General features: G+C 38.7%; 3 protein-coding genes across 4 annotated transcripts; 2 read left to right on the plus strand and 1 right to left on the minus strand.

Annotated features, from left to right (window-relative positions):
* The first annotated feature begins 12 nt into the window (after positions 1-12).
* LOC6580625 (extracellular superoxide dismutase [Cu-Zn]) lies at positions 13-7425 on the plus strand. 2 transcript variants are annotated; one of them, XM_002006411.4, is made up of 5 exons: positions 13-176; positions 4518-4586; positions 4651-5107; positions 5175-5196; positions 6813-7215. In XM_002006411.4, the coding sequence occupies exons 2-5, from the start codon at positions 4524-4526 to the stop codon at positions 7027-7029; spliced, it is 759 nt and encodes a 252-aa protein (XP_002006447.2). In that variant the 5' UTR covers positions 13-176; positions 4518-4523; the 3' UTR covers positions 7030-7215. The 2 variants fall into 2 exon arrangements, with proteins under 2 accessions (XP_002006447.2, XP_032586023.1); XM_032730132.2 differs by having other exon boundaries at positions 15-176; positions 7136-7425.
* Positions 7426-9036: 1611 nt separating this feature from the next.
* Positions 9037-13581, plus strand: LOC6580627 (23 kDa integral membrane protein). The gene is made up of 3 exons (XM_002006413.4): positions 9037-9558; positions 12073-12261; positions 12331-13581. The coding sequence occupies exons 1-3, from the start codon at positions 9484-9486 to the stop codon at positions 12799-12801; spliced, it is 735 nt and encodes a 244-aa protein (XP_002006449.2). The 5' UTR covers positions 9037-9483; the 3' UTR covers positions 12802-13581.
* A 21-nt stretch (positions 13582-13602) lies between these two features.
* Positions 13603-19259, minus strand: LOC6580628 (AF4/FMR2 family member lilli). Its single transcript, XM_032730354.2, has 3 exons — positions 18423-19259; positions 15540-16195; positions 13603-14452 (listed from the first exon to the last, which is right to left on the minus strand). Exons 1-3 carry the CDS (start codon positions 18875-18877, stop codon positions 13848-13850), a joined length of 1716 nt encoding a protein of 571 aa, XP_032586245.1. The 5' UTR covers positions 18878-19259; the 3' UTR covers positions 13603-13847.
* Between the last annotated feature and the right edge of the window lie 1760 nt (positions 19260-21019).

Here is a 21019-nt window from a genome sequence, read left to right on the forward strand (position 1 = left end):
TGCGCCAGCAATGGGAAATTTAAAATCAGTTGCTCGGCAGGTCTCCAAACCAAAGCTTCGCTGCATTCCAATCAAAGCGGTAAATTGTTCATATTGCTGTAAAGTCAGTTTCAGTGCTATTAATTAATAAATACGAACTAAAACAACAAAAACACACTAAATCAGCTGTTAACTAGGTAAGTGCTGGGGCTGCTACAATTTCAATGAAAATAAACAAAATAAACTGGGAATAAATATAGACAGTAGAACGTGCTAAAATGCTGTATTAATATTGTGTTCAATTGAACAATTAGCAAAACCAGTTTTCGCACAACTGCAAACGGAGTTTAAATGATACCTTAATATTTGTGCGTTCAATGGTCGTTCGCCCTTGCATGTGGGTTACTGTAACCTGTTATACACCCACACACGCACAGAAACATACACAGATGTACATATGTAGCCGAAAAACAGAATCGAGAAGAACAAGCAACACGTTAATAAGCAAAGCTGCAGTCGATACGTTGCCTTTGCTTCTGTTTTGCTTTGGCCGAATTCGAAGCTAAATTCGAGCATTTTCGAAGGAGCGGCTGTTTCTTTAGTCATACTCGAAAATATTTTACTACCGCTTTGCCTAAGTCAAATTCGAAAATATGTCGTTAACCAACGCTTATAATTAGATATTTTGATATGCAATGATATTAATGTTAAGATCTTATCTGAGCGACAACGAGCTGGCATCACACTTGAGCTCAACTAAAACTATCGTTTAACTATCCACAGATAATTGTATGCTAATTAAAGTCTCACCACAAAGCATATCTATTGTTGTTATCTATATGGGAACAGAGATTACCTTTGCCAATTAGCATCCAAAATTCAGGGTCATTCAATATAATTATAGAAACAAACAAAAATATTTTGTTTTTAATAGATGCTTCAGCGAAGAAAAATTAAATTTTATATACAATTTTTTGTTTAATATAAATTTTATTGATATATAAATAAAACTAGAAGATACCCTGTAACCTAGTGGAGTACTAATTCACTCAATTTATTCAAAATTATAAGCAATAGATATGTGAAATAATCTAAATATTCTCTTTATCATAATCTAAGTTAAATTGTACTCCTAAAGCGCTTATAACCGAATCTCGATATAGTTTTTCGACAGTGATTTTCACCGTAGTACTTGAAAGAAACTAGAAACTGTTATATAAATAAACCTAGTAGTAAAATTTCAGGTCCACTAAATCAATATACCCGCAATGAGTTCACTGTAAAAAACATTATACCCTGATTTCCCATTTTCAATGTGGTCAGGGTAGGTACGAAATGCGTTGAACGTGTTAATATTGGTAAACAAAAAAATGTATACTACACTTATATATAAGGCAAATGTTTCAGTGGCATATTTATTGTATAACAGATTTCAAACATAGTTATTAACTGTTCGAATCAAACATTTTTGTCAGTGCATTAGTTTTAGTGCAATTAGGTATAGTCTTAAATAGTTTTAGTTTAAGTAAATAAAATTTATACAGGAACTTTTCACTTACGAACTTTAAATATAGATTAGGAAATTGCAAATCATTTTCAACCAAAAGATTAGAGTAGCTACAGTAGTCATTGCCTAGTGACACTTTTCATTCATTAAAGAGCGCAAAGAGTTCATTATTCTTTCATCAATCAATCAACCTGGGGAAAACGCCCCAATGATAGTTCTTCGAACATGACAAATGATTGGCCATTGTGGGGAATGCTATTCAGACTGAAATTATGTGAAACTGAGAAAAAGCCATTTAGTATACCCGAGCAGCTAGAACGCATAACAACAAAACTTTAGACATATCTTATCCGTGAGAATATCGATTTGCGTGCCGACAGTCAGACTCAAGTATACAACGCCATAACTTCTGAAAATGATCGTCGAATTTTACATTGTACAATCAGCAGAAGCTCAATAAGTCGAATAAGTTAAGCGTTAACTGTGATAAGCGCTACATTAAGTAAGCAGACAGTGAGTAGCCAATGGGAGTGAATGAGTAGCCAGCAGATACCCTAACATTAGTTAGAATTTCTTCTTACATATTGTAGATATATAAAAAAAAGTTATATATTTTTGATCTGTGTAGAGCAAACGATACATTAGCGAATTTATAACTTTGATTTTAGGCATTAAAAAAATAACATTCTAATCATTAATGATTTTTAATTATTAATAAAATCACTCAACATATACTACGAAAATTCAACAACATATACTTTTTCTGAAATTATTATTAGTAATAGCTATTACAGTAAACTCTGTTATCTAAAAATTTATCAAATCATTCACTCAATAACAACTCTTCCGCAACACTTTATTTTCTCTCCATTAAAGTTATCCCCATTAGTGTTTTTTTAGTTCGATAAGAATTCGGTAAAAACTGCAATACCCTCATACATTTTGCTTCCTTAGAAAAAGAAAATTAAGTGTAGTTTGGATGACATATAAATATTTCAAATTTCTAAGAGCAATGCTTACCAATAAATCATTATACTTCACGACTCTATCGAAAAATTCCAAGATATGTAGATATTATAAAATGGAAATAGTTTTTATATATATATATATATATATATAAGGTATAAGTCCGTAAATTATTTTCTAATTTAAAATATAAATTATTATCGATTAGTGTAGGTAGCCATAAATTAAACTATTTGCCAAGTTTTTAAGATTGCCTGTATTCCAGGTTTTCAGTAAACGTAAATAACTCAAAATTTCATCAGATGATCAACTCTATAGGCAACTCTAGAATTTAGATAGAATTTACCCAACTCATATACTCTCGTTACAAACAGAACGAGCATAAGCACTCTAAAAATTCGTTCTAGCCATAAACTACGCGCATTCCACAGACATATTTTGAGTTGTTTCAATTTATAATTCGCACTCATAAACGAGAAGTGCGTACGGCAAAGAGATTGTTGTTTGTTGCTTGTTGCTTTGGCCTTGGCTCAAGTGACGTCGACTACGTCGACTTGTTGGCCATCCGCACTTAACCCTGTGAAAAGGCTGTTTTCATTTGCCTGTACATGGCATACATGTACATATATCTACAGATATATAAAGCATAGGCAAAAGTAAGCCAATATATAGAAAATACATATTATATAATCTATACACATATACATATATATCATATTTGAGCAATGTGCATGACCCACAAATCGTGTCGCAAACTGAGGTTAAGCGCTTTAATTCCGTACACAAAAGAAAATTAAATAAGTTCAAATTATTGCACGAGCTGAACAATCAGCTGTTCGGATTTAATAGAGATGCGCAATCTAGAAAGTATATAAATAATAAAAAATGTGCAAAAATTTAAATATAATAAAAGAAATTTGATGAAATATATAAATAAACAATAAATAAAATTTTTAATTTTTAGAATTATTTATTATATATTTGTTATACTATATATTTTATCTGTTTCTATTTTTTTCATATGACAAATCTATAATTTAAGATTTCATTTCAACAAGAAAATTTAAAACCGCTTTCAATATCTAACAAAATAAAAAAAAAAAAAAACAACTTAGACATGCGTACAATTCCTAATAAGACAAATCTTATCTATTTGATTTTTTACTTTAATTAATTTACGGGTTTTTCTCTTGTTGTGTTTATCTGCGAACTATAAAAAAATGTTTGTTAAATGTCTTTAAAGAACTGTTATTGTAGAATTTTTTTTTTTTTTTGAGTTTAATTTAGCTTTTCTGTTAGTTTCAATCAGATATTTGTACTTTTGGAGTATATTCCTTTCTAAATTCGTAAAAGCCTATAACATTTCTCTAATAATTAAAAGTTGAACACGTTTCCAAATAGTTGGCTGAGCTTTATAAAAAAAAAACTTCTAATTGACTATAAGAAACCAATTTCTTACAGCGAATTTGATTTGTAAATACGTATGTTTATAAATTATATTTTGTAATGCATTTTACGATTCAACTTAAGTTATTTATCGAGAATTTATATTAGCTTAGCAAATAAACTAAAAATCTATAAATATAAAACAAATATGCATGCATATACAATAACAAAATAATTATACTAAATATACATATAAAAATATTCAAAAATATTTATAGTCTTAAATGCATTCCCAAGAGAACACACAATTCTAGCTAAATTAATATAGTGGCAAGCAGTTCCACTCAGTGCTGCGTTACATAGATCATCTCTAATGCTAGTAAGCCTCAGCTATGAGCCGGATAGTTTTGTGAGCTCGTGTATGGAAATAATCAAAGTGCGCTCGTCTCTTAATTGGATAAAACCCGACCGATCAATGTGTTGAGTGAAGGTGATAGCACAGTGAAAGGGAAGCGGGTAGACAGGTAGGCAGGCAGCTAGGCAGAGAGCAGTACGGACATAGATCAAGGTAGCGCTCTGACGCAATGAAAACAAATGAAAATGAATTTGTTTGAATGTTTTTACGCTATAACTATATATTATATGCGAATACTGACTTCTTCTCACTTTTATTTTGCAGCTCAAGATGCTGCGCCTTCTCACCGTCACACTGGCTCTCTGTGCCACGATCTGTGCCGCTGCACAAACTGTAAGTATAACTACGAATTATAATATTAAAATGCAAAGTATTTAATATATGTTTCTATTTAAAGCGCAATCAACCTATGGAGGCGATTGCACATTTGACTGGCCCACCGCAGTCGGACAACACGCAGGTGAAAGGAAATGTCACCTTCATTCAGAATGACTGCGGCCAGAGTGTGCATGTGCGCATCCAGCTGGAGAACGTGATGGAGGGCAAGCACGGCTTCCACATACACGAGAAGGGAGATCTGAGCAATGGCTGTGCCAGCCTGGGCGGGCACTACAATCCCGACAAGGTGGATCACGGTGCGCCCGATCACGAGGTGCGTCACGTGGGCGATCTGGGCAACATTGAGGTGAACGCCAGCCGGACTATCGACATCACCTACACAGACTCCGTGATCAGCCTGAGCGGCAAGCGTACCATCATCGGACGCAGCGTTGTCCTGCACGAGATGGAGGACGATCTGGGCCTGGGCAATCACACCGACTCAAAGAAGACGGGCAATGCTGGCGGCCGCATCGGTGCGTATAACAAAAGCTTTGCAACTAGTCCCATATTAAATATCCTTTTCTGATTTTCTCTTTACAGCCTGCGGTGTTATTGGCATTAAGTAAATATCTGTTAATGTTCAAGTTTCAAGTTCAATTGCTGTCCTTTTTTATGAAACAACAAAAAGATAACTTTTCTCATTTGCGTCAGCTAATAAATAACTTTCTCACAATGTGTGCGTCTCTTTCACTGCTAACTGTAACTGTACTATGCACGCCTACTCATCACTTACTGTCTTTACTCTCTTATATAAGTTACAAGTTATACTTAGTGAGCGTCTAAGCAATCATATTGTTATATTTGTCATACATTTACATATTTCCACTGAGCACGTATACTTATAACACTTTGAATTGGCTGGCTCCTATTGGCTATCCATATCAATAGTTATGTGCATGTGTGAGTGTGTGGCGCGTGTACTTCTCCGCATATGCTTGTGTCCGCTCTGTTGAGCCTGCCATTAGTAAGTCTACAGAATTTTTGTTATACATTCATGCAGCGCCTTAGCATGGCTGTTATAAATTTGTACACTCTGCTAGTGAGTGTCTATCTCATTATTTATTTTATATATTCAAGGAAACTTATACACATTCTCATTTCTTTCACTCATATTATACTTTATACATGTACACATCTCTAATAAGCTTTTATATAGCGCATTGAGTGACTGGCTATTTTCTGACCTCTTTCCTTCTGTCTCTCTCTCTCTCTGTCTCTCGCAATAAATTCATGCGTGTATGTATTCTTGACAGCTTTTCGTTAAGTTAGGCCTAAAGCAATATTTGTTACACATTTATGCAGTGTATATAAGCGTTTCCTCAAGCATAGCTGTTATACGTTCAAAAACAATTCCTTATACATTCACGTAGTTCAACTAACACCAATACCATTGTATCTATTATTCACTTATACATATACTATTTCACTCAGATTTGTCATTTGTGTGTAAGTACACACTTCCAATAAGCTTTTACATACCGTATTAAATGACTGTCTATTTTTGGACTCTTTCTCTCACTCTTACTCTCATAATTCATATTTCGATGCATGTGCATATATTGTGCGTGTGTCCAACTTGTCGTAGGTAGGAAGCGCCCATATTTGTTATACATTTATGCAGCGCCAATGAGCGTTTACTCAAGCAGAGCTGTTATACATTCACACTATGTCAATCTAATCGTTCACTCAAGCAGAGCTGTTATACCTACATATATTTTCCATATGTATGTCTGTGTGTTTAACTATGCCACACTTACTCATTTCCTTCATTCATGTTTGTTATACATACACATCCATACATATAATAAGCTCATATATATAACACATTGAATGACTGGTCTGTTTTATTTTACTATCTCTCCCTATCGACACTTTAGTGCTATATTTGTTTACTTGTAACTTGCTTTCCAGCGTCGTCATTAATATTATTGTAAACCTAAATAAACGTATATTGTCAGGTTGTCCGAGTGGTAGGTGGGAGTTTGTGCACCTTGATACTAAAATCATTAGAACGTATTTATATTGCCATGCTATTCATTAGCCAACTAATTCACCTAATTGTGTTTGTTTAACCACACTGAGTTCATCCACCCGCACACACACACAAACACACACTCTATAGCATACATGTGCCTGAATCAACTCCATTTTCCGCTGGGCCTGCTTTTGTTTTTGCAGCACGCTTGCACCATATGAACAGGCCGAACCACTATCTGAACCACTACCCGAACAAGCTGAATCCATTGAAGCATCAGCATTGCACAGCACTCGTCAACGCACCCACCACACTGCAAATCAGCCCACATTTTATGTGCCGCACGATCAGCCTCACGATCATGTTATCTACCCACTACTGCGCCATCCTTATCCATACGCATATCCGTACTATCTATAAGGGTTCCATTCAATGTTCAATGTTCTATGTACTGCAGCCCCGCCCACTTTCCACACTCGTCCAGCTAGCTGCACTCCTATCCTAATACCATTAACTCTACTTGTAGGTCGGATGTGGACGAATGGCCCTGCCGCGGCGGCGGTGCGGATGCACTGCGTCAATCCCTGTCCATTGTGACCGTCGTAGTTGCTCTGATCATTGCATGTGGACTGTGATCAAGTATATTATTATGCACACACTATGAACAATAATTAATCCACACTCATATCGTATGCCATGCACTGTACTTAAATATTATTATATACAAATCAAGGAAATACTCCCATTGCATAAACTTGTAAATTGCCCCAACGATTTCATCGATAATAAACTTAACTATTTCTTATATACCCAATATATCCAAAAGTCTAACCGAATCGCACTCCCATCAACCCAAATACCACAGCGAGAGTTGTCGAGATTTCTCCGATCAGATAATGTGAAGTAACTCACAGTTGGATTTCGCCTTTAGAATAAAACAAATACAAATACAAATACAAATACAAATACAAACACAAATGGGCCAAACACGCAACATTTAAATCAAGCCAAAGTCCTTCTAGGTGGCGACCTCCCCCGTGCCCAAATTGATGACAGACTTTTGGCATAGCTCTAGGTGCCAACTTGAATTGCCAGAGTTCTTTAATTATTCGCACAGTCTGGCATTTATTTCTTGAATAGCATTTATAACTTTCACCGTTATTCACATGGAAGCACGCAATTATTTAGGCCTATGACGTCGGGCGGTCCACATTTCTACGTGGGTCGATTCCTCAGTAATAAACCCATTTATATAGCCTGATATATGTTTACTTGGCTAAAACTTAGAGCCAGACGCTTCGTTTGTGGCAATTCCCAGAAGAATTAGCTGGCCTAAATCAATGCATGTATTCAAAGGATTTATAGGATTTACTTATAAAATTGTTTTTTATTCAAAGAAACAGTAATTTTCTGAAAAACTAGCCGGCCTCAATGCATGCCAATTTATATTTGGAAGACTTACTCATAGACCTAAATATAATATATATGTAAAGAAAACCCAGAAAAAACGGACCGAGCTGATTTAGCTGACCTTAATATGCCTATATGATAGATGTAAGTTGATTATTTCTAGGAATTCCTTAAACTTATTCTATAGGGAGTAGAAATGATGTGCCGAATGAGAGCTTACAGCTGGTTTAAATTTTCCCAAGTAACTGTTATTGTATTTCCGAAAACGCCTTTAAAGTTTCAGTACATACTATATTTATCTTCAAGTTAAATGTCTGTCATTATGGTAAGTAACCAAAGCGAGCCAAAGAAAAAAATCCTTAGTCAAGCTGCTCTTAATTTATAATAACTTTCATTTAATTGTATCTTCAGGTTAAATATTTTTCAAGTACCTATTTATTTATCTTCATATATAATAGTTAGAAGCTCAAAATAATATATTTATCTTCAAGTTAAGCTAGCAAATCTTCAATTTGCCTGCCAAATTATTAAAATTCATAGTTAATAATTGAATATGAAGTCAATAAATTATCCGCAAGTTAACTTAATTTAACATGAGGCTTTTCAGCTTGATCTGAATATTTCCCCCAATAAATATTTACCTTCATTACTAAGCCAAGTGCAAATATAGTTCACGTTTTTCCATAGTAATTTCAATTATATTTTATGGATAATATTATAAGCCACCCATGCAAATAGTTGTGGCTGTCAAGTAGTTGAACTTTAAAGGTAAATACGCTCACCTGGGTGTAAGTAGCTATTCAACTCGCACTTTCTGCGCACCTAATGAGTGCAATGACTTGTTACCCACTTGGGCCAGCGCTTAGCGGAAGCCGTAGGCGACCCAGAAAGCCTTGCGCTAGCGTCTGGAAACTTTGGTCAAAGTTGTAGGAGCCGCAAACACGGAGGCGGCACTATAAAGCAGTATGAGTGCGTGTATGTGTGTGTGTGTGTGTGTGTGTGTGTGTGTGTGTGTGTGTGTAATTCAATGAAATGGGTTACAAAGCATAAAAACCCGGAGCACGCTCCCTCCTCCGATTCCTGGTCGATAGCGAGGCGGCCTAATCACCTGGCCTGAATACGGTTTTGTTCAGCTTTTTTCTTTTTTCTCGAAAATACTTTCACTCACTTTTGCCTGCTGTAATGACCAATGTGAGCTTGGAGTCAAGCAGCTCCCGACGCGTCGGTTGTCAGCCATTGTGGCCACAACAGAAGGCGGACTTGGTTGCCAACATCGTTAGCTTGGCCAGTAGCCGTGCCGTGCAGTTGGTCAGTTCCAATCGTAACGGCACTTTGAGCAGACGCGCGCGTTCCATCAAAGTCAACTAAAGGTCATAGCTTACCCATTGCATAGGTCTACTAATTTTTGAATATCCAGAGACGAGAAACTATTTTTAAACGACTCTATTGGACTTTGACTTCTTAATGAGAATCAAAATGCGCGCCTGTGGACCCAGCTTAATCAAATATATTCTATTTGCCTTCAATGTTCTATTTGCGGTAAGTAAAGAAAGCTTAAGAGTTGGGTTGGGAGTGGGAAATTATAAAAATAGAAATGTAAAATGGAATATAAATATATCATATTTATTAATTTATATGACTTTCCAGCACGTCAGCTTATTAAAATTACAACCTCGTGCATAATTGACTTTAAGGAATTTTTATTTTTCCCCTTAATGAACTTCATGAGCGTAAAGAGTCGTGTTGACCTAGCCGTATCTTTGCGCCATCTTTGTGTACTATTTTGAATGACCGTATTAGACATGGAATTTTCTTAGAGCCTTAAAGACACCTTATAGTCGTTTCTTTACAATCTACTAAAAGATTATATAGAACTTTATCTGTTTGATTATAACTCACATTAAATATACAAACACAATACCAATATGATGAACAATCTTTAAAAACATACACAAATATCAAATAACAATTTTTGGTCACCTCTCGCTAGTTGTTTATAATTATAGATTATAATATATAATATAATATAAATCTAGAATTCAAAAGTCGAAGCCATTTACTTAAAACATATTAAGATCAAGTTAGTCCTGAATTCTACAAAGATAAATATCCTAAGCTACAATACTTAAAGCTGCAGTTCAGCATGAGGCCAACTAGATCTGAATGTTTTTATTTTAAATAAATACCATATAGTTATGCAGAAATTTGTATTAATCAAATGGAAAAGCTTGACCCTCCTTTAAATAATAAATAGTTTTCATTATAAGATTTTTTTTCTATACAACAAAAAGAAAAAAAAAACATGAAAATAAAATACTATTCAGTCAGCTTTATTCAGTCAGTTTATAAAACAATAAAGTGCAATAAAAATATTATACAATAAATATATAAAACTGTAAAAATTCGATTGCAGTCCAAACAAATAATAAATGAATTAATAGTTATCAATTATTACTCAATAGTCTAATAAACAAACAAAGCCATCAACAGTTAAACAATTTTTAACAACATAATTTATTTATCAGATAATAGATAAAAAAAAAAGAAAATTACATTTTTTATTTGTCATTCAGTGGAATTGCGTGATTCGGACTTAATTTATACACACGTAATCAAAAGAAACGACATGCTCTTTAAAAACTGAATCTAGATTGAATTATGTCAATGGATAATTGATTGCACACTGCGGATAATGATGGATAAACGGATAAAGCTGACATGGATAAATTGCTTTAATTCTCTACGCTCAAAAGTAGGCAACACAAATTTCAATGCCACGAGGCAAAGCCCTTTGAGCAGCAGCAGAGGCAGAGGCAGAGCTGAGCCAGCAGCAGAACTGAGGCAGCAGCAGAGCTGAAGCAGAGAAATAGAAATGACGACATGCAAATGCCATTGACTTGGCCAATGTCCATGGCAATGGCTGATGCCTTATCAGGCAATTAGAGTTGCTAATACAGGCAAACACACACGCACGCACACTGACACAGACACAAGCACAGACAACACACTCACGCACACACTCAGACACAATTAGGTGCACGGTGAGCAACTGCGTTGGTCTGATTGTTTGGGTCATTAAACAAATTGTGCTTTGGATTTGTTATAGGCCATATAATAGCCGCTCTTTATAGAAAATCGATTGTCAGGTTACTTTTATGTGCATGACCATTGAATATGAACATTCAGAGCTATAATATTAGAATGTATGTAATATGCAGAGGTAAAAACAATATATAAATATACTGTTGATCAGCATCTGCAGCACAGTCCTTGCAGCAGAGTTTTAGCTAAAGCCATTAGTATTGCTGATTATGTTCATATATCTCGTAGAAACTATGGTGTACCCAACCGAAGTTTTTAATTCAAAACTTTTACGTCTTTAGAGCTACAGTCACGAAAATTTGCATTTGGTTATTTTATGAAATAACATGAACATAACATATTAGCATTATGTTAAGTCATAACCAATTAACACTGTGAAGAGCAGTTGCTGTGCTTCTTGTATGATTGCTCTCCCAGACATCACAATACCTCTACTCGCTCTCCTTTTAGCATACTCCTTCTCCTTCGTTCGAAACTATGAATTGAAATGAATAAGCAGCTAGTAGTTTACTTTCATATGAAATGGCACTATAGCTGCAGGAAAAAGATATAGGACGTTGGCTGACTGCGAAGAGATGATCTCTGCCGAGTATCAGCACAGGACCTGGGTTCGAATCTTGGCTGCGTTTGAAAGCTTTTTTATTCGTATTGGAAAAAGCATTTGTTTAGTAATAGTCGACATGCAACATAGCAAAACAGCATAAGTAAAGCATCAGACCCCCCTGGTTCGAATCCGGGTGCGGAATAAGTTTAATTTTTTTTTTTTTTTTTTTTTATTTTGTATTTTTATAAGAAACATTTTTATAGATATATTTTCATAATTTATTCATTTATTTTTGTTTTATTTATTTTGTATTTTTATAAGAAACATTTCTTTATAGATATATTTTCATAGTGCATACTAAAAATTGTTGTCTAACGTTTCATTCCTTTTTTTCATGCCACTTGCAGCTTTCTGGCTTGGGCATTTTGGTGGCCGGCGCCATCGTTCTGGCCGATGTCCGCGAGTTCAATCACTTTGTGGAGGGACGCGTGATGGCGCCGCCCATTGTGCTGATCGTCACGGGGCTGGTCATATTTCTGATTGCCTCGCTGGGCTGCTTTGGTGCCATCAAGGAGTCGCCCACGCTGCTTCTAACGGTAGATACACCTCTCCCAATCGCTCTCACTCCCTCACTTAATGAACTTACCACCAATCCCACTCCACAGTATGCCGTGCTGCTGGCCATCATCTTCATCGTTGAGCTGGCCGTGGGCATTGCGGCGAGCGTTTTCAAGAAGGATCTGGAGGGCATGCTGAAGAACTCGCTGCAGGAGTCCATCAAGCGCTCCAACAGCGAGGACACCATCGCCTGGGACAATGTGCAGCGCAAGCTGATGTGCTGCGGCGTGGACACCCCGGCCGACTGGCGTGCCCTCAGCCTGAACAAGACGCTGCCGGCCAGCTGCTGCCAGCCGCAGTTCATTGACGCCGCCGTCGGGCACTGCACCGAGTCTCCGGCCCTGGGCAAGGACAAGTACTACCAGGAGGGCTGCGTCGGCAAGCTGAAGGAGCGCATCGATAAGAACGCCGTTATCCTGATTGGAGTTGGCATCGGCATCGCCTTCATACAAATTCTGGGCATTGTGCTCGCCTGCTATCTGGCCTCGGTCATACGGCACACGCGCCAATCGAACTAAGGATCAGCCAGGATCTAGTTAAACTCTATGTTATTTTATTATATATTATGGATCTCATGTCTGTCCGCTTAAATATATATCTATATATATATTACTATGTATAAAAGCTATATTCTGTGCACTAGCTAAAACTTTCTGCTAAGCTATTTAAATTCTAAACTCTTCAAAGCATGCGAAATTTTCTAAAGTACTCAATGAGTAAAGCGAGGGTCGCTCAGCATGTTAATTAAAACTCCATAAATCCAATTTGTTATTTTTTCTTCAACTTTTTTCCAACTCTTGCGACATTTACATTTTATTAAACTATCCATAGTCAAAATTATATTCTCTTCAAGTATTTAAATCTTTTCAGACAGAATACTTTATTTGAGAAAAATTTAATGAAGCTCAAACTTTTGTTAGCTCAAAACTTTCTCTTGCTAAATGCATCTAATTTTCAACTACAAGCCCATCTAAAGAAATTGCAAAAACAAAAATAAAAATATATTATATCAAAATATATATATATCATAATATATCAAAATATTTGAATAATCCAACTTCCCTACAACTCACTGAGCGAGCCTCGTACTCAATATGAAAACGCAACAAATCATTCGAAATTCCTAAACTTTTCGATATTTCAGCTATTTTCCTAGTCATAAGCCAAGCTCAACTACCGAACATCCTGAGCCGCCCCTTCGATACTCTGCTTTACAGGGTATTCGCGCGGCCGTCGTAGTCTTAACTTTTGCTTTCTATGCATACGTATTTTTATTGAATAAATCAATTTGCTCCATAGACTCGACTCGGGAGGGGGGATTCTCTTGATTGCTACACTTTATTGCTGTCAGCTACAGATACAGATACAGCTACAGATACAGATACAGATAGTTCGGATAGAAACTACAAAAGGCTGCCGCAGCTGGGTGCATTGCGATTTAACGAGTGCGCGCTACTGCTACTGGATTGAAGATCTCTCTGGGCCCTGCCTTGGGGCCATTGACTAGGATTTCTCTGTTCGAGAGAGGCAAATGCATATAACTTGGTCCTCTGTCTGGTGCGCTTCAGTCCCGCTGCAGCAGGGACTCGGAGAGCCGTTCGATGGCCGTGGTCGACGTCTTCTTGTGGTCCTTCTCGGCTGCGGCGGCTGCCTCGGCCTCGGCATCGGCCGCCTCCTGCGCCTTGGCCTCCTCGTGCTCGCGCTGCTTCTGGAAGTGCCGGAACTCCGTGGGCGTCAGCATGCCGCGCAGCACCGTGTCGTAGCTAACGCTGACGCCCTTGGCGCACATCTTCTGGTGCAGCTTCCAGCACTCGCGCTCCTTGATGCTGCACACGTACAGAGGGAAATTGTAGTCCTGCTGCTGCTGCTCCTCCTGCTCCTGCTGCTGCTGCTGCTGCTGCACATTGCAGTTGGCCGCATTGTTCTCCTTCTTGGCCTCCTCCGCGGACGAACCAGCTGAGTCGGCCAGCAGCTCCTGCTGCCTGGACTCCATCGGAGCGCCCGGCTTGTTGCCCGCCTCGCTCAGGAATATGGAGACGGGCGGCGCCGTCGGCGGCCGATTGGCGCGAATCCGCGCTGCCAGCGGCGCTATCGATCCGCGCCTGATCATGTGCGAGTACTCCTTGGAGGCCAGTTGAAAGGTGGGCGGATAGCTATCTTGAAACGAGACTGCAACAAGAGTTAGTACAGTGGACAATGGGCAAATAAATGAAATGTAAATAATAATATTAAATACATATGTTGATAAACAGTAACATTATATAATTTACCCAATAATTGATAATCAAAGAAAATAGTTGTGTTGAAACAGAATGAACTTTCAGCATGTTAGCAAAGCCGAATATCATATATGTAGGTATATATTATACATATGTGTATATAGCTAGACAGCTAAGCAGATTATTAAACTATTAATTAAACTATTATAATAATTACGTAGTTTGACAATTATTCTATTGATTATCTATAGCCCAGCTAACTCAAAGAATCCAATCAGTTTTGTCTTACAGATTATTTTGATCATTCAAATCAAAAGGTTTTACATATTTTCTATGAGTCCTTACCAGAACCTAACATTTATTTAATTATAATTATTAGATATTCGAATTAACACTTAAAATTGTTTGTTGCTTAAGTTTTAAATATATCTATATGTACATCCCAACTACTTAGAAACTAATATTCATAGTCAACAATTCTCTGCATCTCACTCTCAATCTCTGAATGTCTCAAATATTCTAATTTGAATTTCCGTTTACTGTAAATTCTATTTTATCCATTTATTCTCTAAGCCCTAACTAGAAACTAACATTCATAGTCAGAGAATTTTCTCTGCATCTTACTTAACTCAAATTGGAATTTGAAAATCTCTTGCATATTAGAATTGGAATTTCAAAATTCTTTAAGCTCTAGATGATCCATTTCAAGAGGTTTTAGATATATATTTTCAGCATAGTTCAAATTGGAATTTGTAAGCCCCAGATTATCCATTTCAAGACTCTCTATATACTCTGTAAGCCCTATCTAATAACTGACATTCAAAGTCAATTATTTCCAGCATTTGGCATAGCTCAAATTGGAATATGTAAAGCTCTCATATATACTCATATATTGGAATTTCAACGAACCCTCACTATAAACTAACATATATTTATAAATATTCTCAGCATCTCACATAATTAAAATTTGATTTTGACACTTCTCAGTCCCGTTCCAATTGGAATTCCCGTGTACTGTGCACTCTTATTGGACTTACCCGATTTGCCCGTTTTGCGCAGCAGCGGCGCCCTGCGCTGTGGACTGCGCTGCGATGTTGACGTCGACAGTTTCTCACCGCCGGTGGGCGTGACCGCCGAGGAGTTCTCCTCCCGTTCGGAGTCGCTGCCCTCGGAGCTGAGCAGCGAGACGAGCGTGATGACATCCGGCGCAATGACGCTGCGCGCACGACTCAGCGACTTCTTAGTGGAGCCGCCGGCATTGGAGCTGAGCAGGGAGCTGCTGCTGTCCGGTGGCACGGCCACAGCCACCGAGGAGGTGGCACGCGAGAAGACCTTGCGGCGGCGCAGCTTCTGCTGCTGGCTGCGCTTGCTGGACGCGGCCAGGACGGACTTGCTGTTCTCGTCCAGGCGCACCGGAGCGGACATGGCGCGCACCAGAGGCGGACGCCGTTGCACGGTCAGAGCAGAGGAGACGCTTTGCTCGGTTGTGGTTGCTCCTGTTGCTGCAGTTGCTCCTGCTGCTGCTCCTGCTGCTGCTCCTGCTCCTGTTACGGCTGTCGCTTGCTGCTTGGGCAACTCGCTGCACTCCGTGGCGCTGTCGATGTCGCTGTGAATCGCCTCCTGCTCGTTGGTGGCGCGTATGGTCTGGGCCAGCACAATATTCAGATTGATGCGATTCTTGTCCGCCTTGGCGCTGTGGATGCAAAAGTGTTACAGCTTGATTGATTGACTGACTGACGGAGTGAGTGACTGAGTGATTGACTGACCGAGTGACCTACTGTGCCCTCGACTGCAGCTAAATTTAAATCAAATTATTTTGCATTAGTTTGCAATTTATGCTGAGCTCAATTTCGCACACATGCAACATGGCGGATGGCGGATGGCGCATGGGGGCATGGCCCAAAATAGAAATTAATTCGTGCAATTGCGAGGGTGGCCACACCAGCTCCCGTGTTTGTCTATTTTGGCAAAATGAAACCATGTCAATTACATTTGCAATTGGCGCCCAAAAATAAATGTGTTTACTGCCAGCTCAAGTCCTTCAGCGGCGGGAGCACCAAACTGGGCGGTAGTTCAATGAACCAGTTCTAGTTCCAGCTACAGCTACAGTTCTAGCCACAGTTCCAGCTCTTATCTAGTCGCACGCCCGCTCAATCGCCCGATGATCGACTTAACTGTGTCGCAGCGTGGCGCTTGAGTGACATGAGCTCTCTGAGCGCTCCCGCACTCGAAGACCCGCTCTACCCGCTAGGTAGACCGGTAGAGCTGGCTGGGTGTACATACATATGTGGGTGGTATGCACTGCATATAGAAACGTTGACGCCGGTGTCAAGCATGTAAATTGCGCCAAACTATTGAAAATGTCATTTGGGCAGATTTACTGGGAGAGGGGTGAGACAGAAAGATACAGAGAGGGAGAGTGAGAAAGAGGTAGAGACAGAAGGGAAGCTCGTTTTATACGCATATAAATTGATATGCATATATGCTAATCGGATGTACGCATGAAAAGTTGCGAACATGCCAAGGTCAAACCACATATAAACACTTTTCCTTACTAACTTGTGTATATATGTGTGTGTATGTGTAAGTGCGTAAGTGTATATGCACAGATATGTATTTGAGTTGGAGTGTGAGTGTGTGTGTTTAAGTAAACAAAACTAGACTTTAACTAAAAAGAACAACTTAGAGTGCCCTGGTAGGGAGTGCTCTACGAGGAGATACCCTATATCAATTATGCTATGCCTCTTTTATATATTTATAACAAGCAATACATACACACACACACACACACACACAAACATCTCCTCGCTCGCTCGGATCTGTCATGCCTCCTGCTGCCTGTTACACACAGTTTTAGAAAACCAATATACCCTAAATGGCTATTTTTAATGTGCTCTAAGTATGTTTAATAATCAAACAAATTTTTTTAATTTCGTTTTGTGCTATGTCTGTATATGTATATGTATGTACGTCCCTCTGATTTAAAGCTAAAGACTTCAAATTAGAAAACCGATTTACTCTGTTAAAACATCATTTTATATACTACTCGGATATATGCAGTACCACTGTCTGTCATACAGTCTGTTATAAAATCCAGTCAGAAAATAATACTGGCAGATTTACGCTTACCCACTGATAGATTTTAGTATTATATAAGATATTTGATAGAATTTTAAGTATTTATGTTAAACAGAATATATAACACACTTCTATTTTTTACAATAAATTGTAATATTAATATTGTATAGATTATTATTATTACTATTACTACATTAAAGATTACGTAAAGTGCCTATCTTCAAGAGAGTTAATTGTGTATTTCATAACCGTACGGACACTATAAGCAGAGTCGATAAGCCCGAATTCTACTGTGTATTGCAGGGACCGCAAATAAGAGTTACGCATTTAAAAAAATTGAGGGTCAAAAGAACTCCCAAGAAGAGAGAGGAAATCACACATAAGGATTTCTATTATGGCGAATTCAAAAAATGGATAAACTTTTATTTGTAATTTTGTATTAAAAAATTATATTTAGTTATTAAAATTGATTTTTGTGATAAAAATCAATTTTAATACTTAAATATAATTTATTTTTAATTTAATTTATTAAATAATAATATTAAATTTTTTTAATTTTTTGCTATACAAATTATAATCGTTACGCTCTCTGGTGGATTGCCATATACAGATAAGGAATAAATAAATGAGATATCAGTTAGATTGATGCAGGTATATATCTAAGTATAGGATACCTGTATATATATATTTAGAGCTTCAATTTGAATTTCTGTAATGTATCTGGAATATTTTCCAAGACGTTTCACTATGTGTCACTTCATAAAATTTATTCACCAAATCCTAGATCTATACTAAATGGCACTTGTGTATATATCCCATCATTTCCCCCTCCTTTCACTTACGTTTCTGTCTCTTCCTGCTGCTGCTGCTGCTGCTGTGGCAGTGCCTGCTTCTGTTGGGTCTTCTGCATGGAGGACGTGGATGCCCAGACCATCAGGTCGCTCTTGTCGCGCAGATGAGTGCCCAGCTCTGCCTGCGTGGGCGTCAGCCGGCCGGCAATGCGCACCGCCGTCGAGTCGTCAATGGCCAGGGATGCCTGGCGGCTGGGGGCGTACAGCTTCTGGCGGATGCTCTCTATGGAGCGGCCGACGGAGAGGCCGCGCGACAGATAGCCGCGTTGCTGGGCCGAATACCTGCCCACGTTTGCGTGGCTATGGCCGTGGGCGAGGGCGTGGGCGTGGCTGGGCGTCTCGATGAGCGAGTGCTGCTTGCGCACGGGCAGCGCAGCCGTAGACGTTGTCCCAGCCGTAGACGTAGTCGTCTGATAGCGACGACGGCTAGCCACAGACAAGGACATGGCGCGGCTTCAATGCTCGGATTGGGACTCGACCTCGACTTCGGTGTTGGGTGTTTGATTAGCGACTGAAATTGCCAATTGGCGTTCGAACGGTCGCGAGCCGAGAATCAATTCGCATCGAATGCAAATCAATTACGCCGCCATTAAGACCGGAGACCAGAGACCCGGAGCCAATAACTTTGTCAACAAAGGCGCCCAAAAACCGGCTGCAGTCACGGAACGGATGAGCCTCAGCGCGGCTGCCACTTGAGCTGAGTTTGACGTAAACTTTCACTTGGAGCTAATTTGCAATTGTTATGCAGAGTGTGGGAGAGAGCGAGACAGACTGTGGCTGTGGCTGCCTCCACGTCCACGTTGTTTGCCTGCCGCGCGCTAACTGCGATTTGTGAATGAAGCCGCTTTGTTATGTTGCCAACAAACAAACAAGCAAACAAACCAGCAAACAACATAGCAGCGGGAGCGTTGCCAATGCCCACCCCACACCACCCAACCAACCACCCAGCCCACCCACCATCGGGCAGTGCCTGCACCACCCACTCCACCTCTGCCGTGAGCGCAGAGCGGCGCCATCGCCGCTGCAGCAAATGTTGTTATGCTCGAGCTACGCTCGGCTGTCGCTCGCTCGGCTTGACTCCGCCTGAACTGAACTCAACTGTTTGCCCCATTTCCGCCGGCTCGCACACGTGCAGGCAGCATGCCACACGAGGGCTGCTCAGACAGTTTACTAATGACAAAGAGACTGTCATGTATATATTGATCCAGTCTATGAGCTGTCCTCAAAGGAAGGTTTTCTAGGTTTTTCGATAAACAAATATTAGCAACTGTTTCAGCTATCGATAACATTTAGCTGCTGAAATATTGAATGGGGTTGGCCATTTCATCCACGAACCACACAATACTCACATTAGTGAGTGGCTCATCCTAGGCTAGGAATATCCTAAATCCTAATATACAAATTGCAGCTATTTGAATGTCATAATATATTTTATGCATGTAGGTCTAAAATAAATTACAAATCAAAGGAATATTTTTAAGTGTTTTTGATTTTCTACGAATTTCTTGACCTATCGCTTCTTTTGGTTAATTCTTATTTTTATTTTATTTTATTTTATTTTTTTGGTCTAGTTGTTGGAGCTATTTTTCTAAGAATTTACAGTATAACGTATTCAGCTCTACGTTTTAACTTAGTGGATTAATGAGCTTAAATATTTATATTCATTTATAATTTTGTCTAGAGCTAAGATATTTTACTTAATTATAACTTATTCTTTGGCATTCCTTATGATCTTCTTTGAATATCTTATTCGATTTTAGATTAACTCAATTTTCCATTTTCCATTCTATGCTATTCTGTAATATATTCCTTATAAAAAAAATTTACGAAAACTAATCTTTTCACATTTCTCAGTTTCAGCTATAACTTTGACCAGAGAGCTCTTCAAACACACCTCGCTATGCTATGTTGTGCTCTTCTCTTACATTCCTAAGTAAAATTTAAATCAACTCAATTTTCCATATATCTCGCTATCAGCTACAACTTCAACCTGACAACTCTTCAAACACACCTCGCTATGCTATGGTATTCTATAATATTCTCTTTCCACATTATCCAATAATATTTCACCTAATCCTATTTCGCATATTTCTCAGTTTCAGCAGTACAACTCACATTTGAGCAGACAACTCTTCAAGCGCACCTCGCCCGTCTCCACTGGTTGACTAACTGTCAATTGATTCTATGCTAAGCTTTAGTATTTATTCTTAAATAATTATAAGCTCAACTCAACTTTACATATTTCGCACATCCAGCTCTAACTCCGAATTGACAACTCCTCAAACGCACCTCGCCTGTCTCCACTGATTGGCTGACTGGCAACTCGATGAACTCGCACGAACTTTTGTTTTCATTTCGACGCCAGCGCCACCCACGCCTTTCATTTTGTTTGGCTGTAATCAAATAAAGAGCGAGAGAGAGAGAAAGTGTGAGAGAGTGAGAGCGAGCTATTGCAATATTTTATTAAGTAAATACAAAATCCATATGCAAATCGGCCGGAGCCAAATGAATGAATGAATGAATGAATGCGTGAAGCTCAGGCCGTGCCAGCGCGCTCAATGTCAACGAATGTTAGATGCAAATGCGAT

This window comes from Drosophila mojavensis, unplaced genomic scaffold (assembly GCF_018153725.1).
Source record: "Drosophila mojavensis isolate 15081-1352.22 unplaced genomic scaffold, ASM1815372v1 contig_81, whole genome shotgun sequence".
NCBI classification, from domain to species: Eukaryota; Metazoa; Arthropoda; class Insecta; order Diptera; family Drosophilidae; genus Drosophila; species Drosophila mojavensis.

What these genes read in the sequence shown, in the direction of transcription:
- LOC6580627 (XM_002006413.4), top strand. Translation starts at nt 9,484, where the DNA reads ATGAGAATCAAAATGCGCGCCTGTGGACCCAGCTTAATCAAATATATT. An exon ending in CCTTCAATGTTCTATTTGCG is followed by an intron (nt 9,559 to 12,072) that starts GTAAGTAAAGAA and finishes TGCCACTTGCAG; the next exon opens with CTTTCTGGCTTGGGCATTTT. An exon ending in CGCCCACGCTGCTTCTAACG is followed by an intron (nt 12,262 to 12,330) that starts GTAGATACACCT and finishes CCCACTCCACAG; the next exon opens with TATGCCGTGCTGCTGGCCAT.
- LOC6580628 (XM_032730354.2), bottom strand. Translation starts at nt 18,877, where the DNA reads ATGTCCTTGTCTGTGGCTAGCCGTCGTCGCTATCAGACGACTACGTCT. An exon ending in CAGCAGGAAGAGACAGAAAC is followed by an intron (nt 16,196 to 18,422) that starts GTAAGTGAAAGG and finishes TTGCATCCACAG; the next exon opens with CGCCAAGGCGGACAAGAATC. An exon ending in GCGCAAAACGGGCAAATCGG is followed by an intron (nt 14,453 to 15,539) that starts GTAAGTCCAATA and finishes CTCTTGTTGCAG; the next exon opens with TCTCGTTTCAAGATAGCTAT.
- LOC6580625 (XM_002006411.4), top strand. Translation starts at nt 4,524, where the DNA reads ATGCTGCGCCTTCTCACCGTCACACTGGCTCTCTGTGCCACGATCTGT. An exon ending in CAATGCTGGCGGCCGCATCG is followed by an intron (nt 5,108 to 5,174) that starts GTGCGTATAACA and finishes TTCTCTTTACAG; the next exon opens with CCTGCGGTGTTATTGGCATT. An exon ending in TGCGGTGTTATTGGCATTAA is followed by an intron (nt 5,197 to 6,812) that starts GTAAATATCTGT and finishes TTGTTTTTGCAG; the next exon opens with CACGCTTGCACCATATGAAC.